We start from the raw sequence: 6,302 nt of genomic DNA, 5'->3' as shown, positions 1-6,302 counted from the left end.
AGCAGGAGATCACATGGGTTCAGCAGCAAGGTCACCTGGGCCGTCACATGCCGGTGTTATCAGAGGCAACCAATGTTAGTAGATACAAAAGTTTGGCTAAAAAAAAAAAAGGCCTTACTCCAAATGAAAACGGCAGCCGATATATATACCCTCGTGTGCACAAGCCCTAAGGCTGCATTTACATGGCACATTTCAGTTGCAATAAAAGCCGCACCAAAAAGTGCATTGGCAAAACCATGTGTGTTTTTACTGTGTTTGTAGTAAACTGTGGCAAAAAACGCACTCAGTTTTGCAAATGCACTTTTTGGTGCATTTTTTGTTGCAGCCGAACTGCCCCGTGTGAATGGAGCCTAAGGGTGCATTTACACAGGTGATTTTCCAGCACAATTTCTGTGTCTTGCGAGATGCACAGAAATCCCAGGGGAAAAGAACCCATTGTTTTTAATGGGTGCATATACACGTGGGATTTTGCTTTCGCAGCGCTGCGAGAAGCATTGCAAGTGAAGAATTGGAGCAAGTCTTATTTTTGGGCAATTCTGTTGAAGAATTATCCATTCTCCACAGTATGAAAAAAAATATATATGTGGCTTTCATGCAAGTGTGATGCGCAAAAATTGCATCACACTTGCATAATAATTGCGGATTTGCAAGTGCAATATTGTTCCAGGTTTTTCGGACTGATGTTGCACTCGCCCATGTAAACGTACCCTAATAAATTCTCCCTCTGTTCCTGCATGGCTTTGGATCATCCCAGGGAGAGAGGTGACATGGACCTTTGTTCAGGGCCCTTTATCAATCACAAAGCGCACTTGGCCTCTGATTGGCATATATGGGGTGAGCACTTGCTCATCTAAACATTTCTCTGTGTTTAATTACTGTATTTACTCAACCAAGCTGTTTAACCCTTCAGATGCCATGCAATGCTGAGTGCAGCATCTAAGTGGTTTCACAGAAAAGTTAAAAAACTTTCCCTTCTTTAAAAAAAAAAAGACCAGTACTGTAAAGAGAATATGTTTTTTTTTTAATCCCTCACAGAAAACACCATAACAAACAATGCTAGAAGAGCTGTTCATTGCTCTGCCGGGGACCAGGAGGGAGCGACAGCCTGCAGCAGCACCGCAGAACGCCAGGAGAAGTGAGTAATGATTTTTATTCTTTGCTCCTCTGTATTCCCAGCGTATAAGGTGACAGTTGGGGGGTCGTCTTATACGCCCCGTCGCCTTATACGCCGGTATATACGGTATATATTTTTATTGTAACACATTTCTGGATGAATTGCAGGGAAGGGCTTATATGTTTAAGCCCTTCCCGACAATTCATCTCGCGCTCGCCGGCAGCCCATTGCTTTCAGTGGAACCTGCTGTATTGCCGGCTCCATTGAATTCAATGGGCAAACATCGTTCTTCTCTGCCACAGCTGTTACAGTTGTGGCAGAGAAGAATGATTTGTCTTCTATATGTTCTCAATGGGGTCAGCGCTGCTGCCGCCGGCCCCATTGAGCGCATATAGAGAAGAGAACAGGAATCGCAGCTCGCACACAGGTGCGATCTGCGATTTCTATGGCCTAAGAAGGACCGTTGGGGTTCTTGAAGCCTAAAATAACTCCTAACGCTCTCCCTATAGCAGCAGCACCAGCAGCAGCACTTTCCCTGATTTATGTCAGAAGGCATCTGTGGCGAGCCGCGGGAGGGCAGATTTTAATACTCGGGTGACACCTAATCTCGCCAGCCACTCACTGCAGGGGGGTGGTATAGGGCTTGAACGTCGCAGGGGGAAGTTGTAATGCCTTCCCTGTCTTTCTATTGGCCAGAAAAGCACGCAAATTTCTCAGGGAAGAAAATGAAAGTGACTCGAACATCGCGTGGTACTCGTCACGAGTAACGAGCATCTCGAACACCCTAATACTCGAACGAGTATCAAGCTCGGACGAGTATGCTCGCTCATCTCTAGTCCTAATACAAACAGCAAACCTTCATTTACTTTAGTCGGTGGAAGCATATAATTATTATGGGTCTTGGAAAGCTGTGGCACAAAAACAAAACTTTTTTTATATAAAAGTATTTTCTTTATTGAAAAGTAGTAAATATAAAAAAACAAAAACTATAAAAATGTCTAAATAATTGTAACAAGCTATAGGAACCTTCACAGAGGATGTCTGAGCTGCAGATATTCTTTAGCTTTTCTGCCGATTCTATATGCAATAGCGTTTTCTTTGCATGCCGATTTTCTGCAGCGGAATGTGTTGCCTTTTTGCAATATGGCAGTAGTGGTTCACACTGGCAGACTTTATTGTCAAACATCAACAAACGCAGATTTCCAAGCAGATTCTCTGCATTTCCGGGGCAGAAACACTTCAAAGTCCACAACAAAAGTGTATTTGCGGATCTTGGTGTTGGGTATGTATGTTCTTCATTGATCTCTATGGCAAAAATCCTCTGCACATCTGCAACATAAACAGACATGCTGCGGATTCTTAATCTGCAGTGTGTATATATATAATTTTATTTTTTTTTATTTTTTTTTAGAGGAAGCCAAACATGGTTCCTATATAGATAACAACTTGCTCCATAAAATACAATGGGGTTTGGTGCAAAAAAGTCACAATTTTGACACGTGTCAAAACTATGACTTTTTGGCATATAGACTGCGCCCCCCCCCCCCCCCTCCCCCTGCTTTAGGGGGCAAAGGCATGCTGTCCATCACATTTACTATAATCTATGCCAGAAACTGGTAAAGAGGATGGCAAAAAGGTACTCCAGCTCGGAGTTATGACCGCTTAAATATAGAAGAAAAAAAAATGACTAGTCCTTAAAGGGGTTGTCCCGCGCCGAAACGTTTTTTTTGTTTTTTTTTTAACCCCCCCCCCCCCCCCCCCCCCGTTCGGCGCGAGACAACCCCGATGCAGGGGTTAAAAAAACAAACCGCTCAGCGCTTACCTGAATCCCGGCGGTCCGGCGTCTTCATACTTACCTGCTGAAGATGGCCGCCGGGGTCTGCTCCCTCCGTGGACCGCAGCTCTTCTGTGCGGTCCATTGCCGATTCCAGCCTCCTGATTGGCTGGAATCGGCACGTGACGGGGCGGAGCTACACGGAGCCGGCATTCTGCACGAGCGGCTCCATTGAAGAGAGCAGAAGACCCGGACTGCGCAAGCGCGGCTAATTTGGCCATCGGAGGGCGAAAATTAGTCGGCTCCATGGGAACGAGGACGCTAGCAACGGAGCAGGTAAGTAAAAAACTTTTTATAACTTCTGTATGGCTCATAATTAATGCACAATGTACATTACAAAGTGCATTAATATGGCCATACAGAAGTGTATAGACCCACTTGCTGCCGCGGGACAACCCCTTTAAAACTAAATTAACGTCATGTCACTCATTAAGGGCTTATTCAGATGAGCATGTGTTTTGCACGCGCATAATGCACGCTTGTAAAAGAACCAATGGGTTCCTATAGAAGCGTTCATATGCGCGGAATTTGAAGCGCAAAACAGCTCGCACCTAAAAAAGATAGGACATAGCTGCGTGTTTTGCAGGAGTTTCCATTGACTCCTATAGGAGCAAAAGTTAATGGAAACTCATGCGCACGGGACAGATTCCCCGCTGCTTACAACAGGGCATTTAAAAGACGCTTCTGGCCAGAACCACTTTTTAAATGTCCCGCAGTTAACTCCTTCGTCCCCGCTTAGTTCCACTAAGCTGGAGCACTTGAATCTCCGTCCCTGAGCATCATCGGAGGATTAGTTGCCACTAGCGGCCCTCATATGAGGGTTGACATTTCACTTTTGTCCTGTCGTTTTGCGTCTGTTAGTGTCTTTATGTTGGTCCATGTTTTTAATAATTCATTAATAAAATTTATCATTTTTTAATCTAGATCTGTGAAGGGCTTTATATACAATATATAGATTCAACATACCACTGTGATCTCTCAGTTTCATTACCTAGCCCCAGCTCACTGTCTACATGGTCTTCCCTCTATCACTCTGGTTACCCTCCTACCAGTCTCTAGTTTTAACACTCCTCCAAACTTCTAGCCATCTTCTCCCCAAGCGCGACCTTATTCTCCCCATGGAGATGCAGCCCATCCCTACAGTAGAACTGGCAGCCAACAGCAAAGTTGACCCAAGGAAGCCCTCTGCTCTTTTTCAGTTTAGGTCTGCATTCATTAAACAAGTTGAAGAAGGCTTGGATGCTTTATTTTCTTGAAAGTAAAAAAATCACCAGTTTTCTGAAGGTGGGAGGTCGATCCAGGGATTTATTCTGATTGCCGTATTTGGAGTTAGAAAGAAGTTGTTTAGCCACAAATATTGGGCAACTGAGAATATTTAGCTTTCCTCTGGCTCAGCATGTAGGATTATCGCTCGGACTTGATGTTTTTTGGTGTCTTTTTTCCAGCACTATTAACTATATAATTGCATTGCAACTAAACAGCAATTGTAAATTAGGTATACTTAAAGGGGTTCTGTCATTAAAAACAAAAAACTATATACTTACCTATTGCTCCCCAGGCAACCTTACCTCTCCTCTTCTCCTCCCAAATCTTCTCCTGGATCGTCTAGCAGCCTGTGTCACGTGACCTGCAGCTGCCTGATTTAGCTGGATCCGGTGATGTAACGTACATTGCGCTACATTCTGCTTCCTGCAGGTCAATGTACGCATACGTCACTACTGACGTAGCGTTCATTGCCCAGGCAGGAAGTGCGGTATGCACGGCTGGTGTCCCTTTCGCCATGGGAAGTAGTGGGTGTACACCACTGTTGGGCTGCTTGACAGCCAGGTGACGCCCCCACTTCCTCATTGGCTGGGCGCAGTGATAGGGGGGTACCTGAAGGCACAGCAGCAGCAGCGCAGAGGAGCATCAAGGGACAAGGCAGAACAGCGGGCCAGCAGCAAAGGCTCCTGCGACACAGGAGCTTCAGAGTGGGGGTCCTTCAGCGCCAGAGCATCAGGGGAGAAGGCAGAGCAGCGGTACAACAGCGGAGGCTCACAGCGGGGGAACGACACAGCCGGAGCAGTGGACCAATAGCGGAGGCTACAGCACCGCAGGGGAGCATGACAACAAGGGACGGAGAGCAGAGCATCAGCAGGGCAGATCCTTGTCTGCAGGGGGGGGGGGGGATGGAAGAGCCAGGAGCAGGAACTGAGCTCCCGCCCCCTCTCTGCCTCCTCTCCGCCCCTCTGCACTATTTGCAATAGGAGGGGGCGAGACGGGGGCGGAGCTAAGTCGTGCCGCTCCTCCCCTCCCATTGCAAATAGTGGTGAGGGGGCGGGAGCTCAGTTCCTGCTCCTGGCTCTTCCATTCTCCCCCCCTGCAGACAAGGACAGCATATATGTATGTATGTGTACTCATATATATGTGTTTTATAAATATCTAGTGTGTGTGTATCTCTATCTGCATCTCTGCGGCTACCCATCTCTCTGCTTGTGTATATACAAGCATATACATACATATATCTATGTGTGTGTGAGTATATGTATGTATGTATGTATGTATATTTGTATATATATATATATATGCACTTGCATATTTGCCTTGCGAAAAGTTGGTCTGAGTTACTTGGACTGAAATAGTGCTCACTTATGTAAATTCAGCCAAAGATTGTAAGGAAGATCTGGAAGCCCTTGGGAAGTGTTGGGTGTTCAGGGACAGAGGGCAGGGAGAAACACTAGCAGATTTTGGTGGACTGCAGGCAGGACTGCACAGCTCCAATCACTGCACTGGATCACTGGATGGGCGGAAGTGGTCAGCACAGCAAGGGGTGCTGGGAGATGACCTTCTAGCAGGAGGGGCTGAAGATGTAAACAGACCATGGAGGTAAAAAATGGAGCCCAGGTAAGTACTACTACTGAAAAAAACGTTTTGTATGTGTTATTTACCACAGCCTGTGCCGGCAGGGCGGATTTACTGTAGAAAAAAAATACAGATTGTAATGACAGAACCCCTTTAAGTATTCGCATCCATTTGACCAAACAATGATTACAGCATTCAACAACATTCTTTACAGAATTCTTCAGGGAGAATTAAAGCGACTAAAATGGCAGCATGCAGAAGTAGGAGAGGCGGCTTTATACGGGGAAGTGTCGCCTGATTCTGGGGGCAGCGGCAGTGGTGACATACAGAGTGAAGAATTGTTAAGTGAAGCACGGATACTGCGGCATCACAAAAATCGTTTAGAGACTCGTATGCAGATACTGGAGGATCACAACAAGCAACTTGAATCCCAGCTGCAATTGCTCAGGGAGCTTTTGTTACAGGTATGGAGAAAACAGACTGCTATTAAAGGGGTATTCTCATCTTAACCAA

At 45.9% G+C, this 6,302-nt stretch overlaps 1 protein-coding gene across 1 annotated transcript in view; it reads left to right on the top strand.

The window, feature by feature from the left end:
• The first annotated feature begins 1,092 nt into the window (after positions 1-1,092).
• The window catches only part of LOC136579741 (dystrophin-related protein 2-like), a 54,454-nt gene continuing 49,244 nt past the window's right edge, over positions 1,093-6,302 (top strand). The window contains exons 1-2 of the mRNA XM_066579801.1: positions 1,093-1,135; positions 6,004-6,253. Of these exons, the coding sequence (XP_066435898.1) occupies positions 6,182-6,253 (72 nt within the window). The 5' untranslated portion in view covers positions 1,093-1,135; positions 6,004-6,181. The remainder of the gene's footprint in view (positions 1,136-6,003; positions 6,254-6,302) is intronic.

The sequence above is a fragment of the Eleutherodactylus coqui genome, chromosome 10 (assembly GCF_035609145.1).
Source record: "Eleutherodactylus coqui strain aEleCoq1 chromosome 10, aEleCoq1.hap1, whole genome shotgun sequence".
Lineage (NCBI taxonomy): Eukaryota > Metazoa > Chordata > Amphibia > Anura > Eleutherodactylidae > Eleutherodactylus > Eleutherodactylus coqui.
The sequence above is the reverse complement of the archived record's forward strand: the minus strand, read 5'-3'. Positions and strand labels throughout refer to the sequence as shown.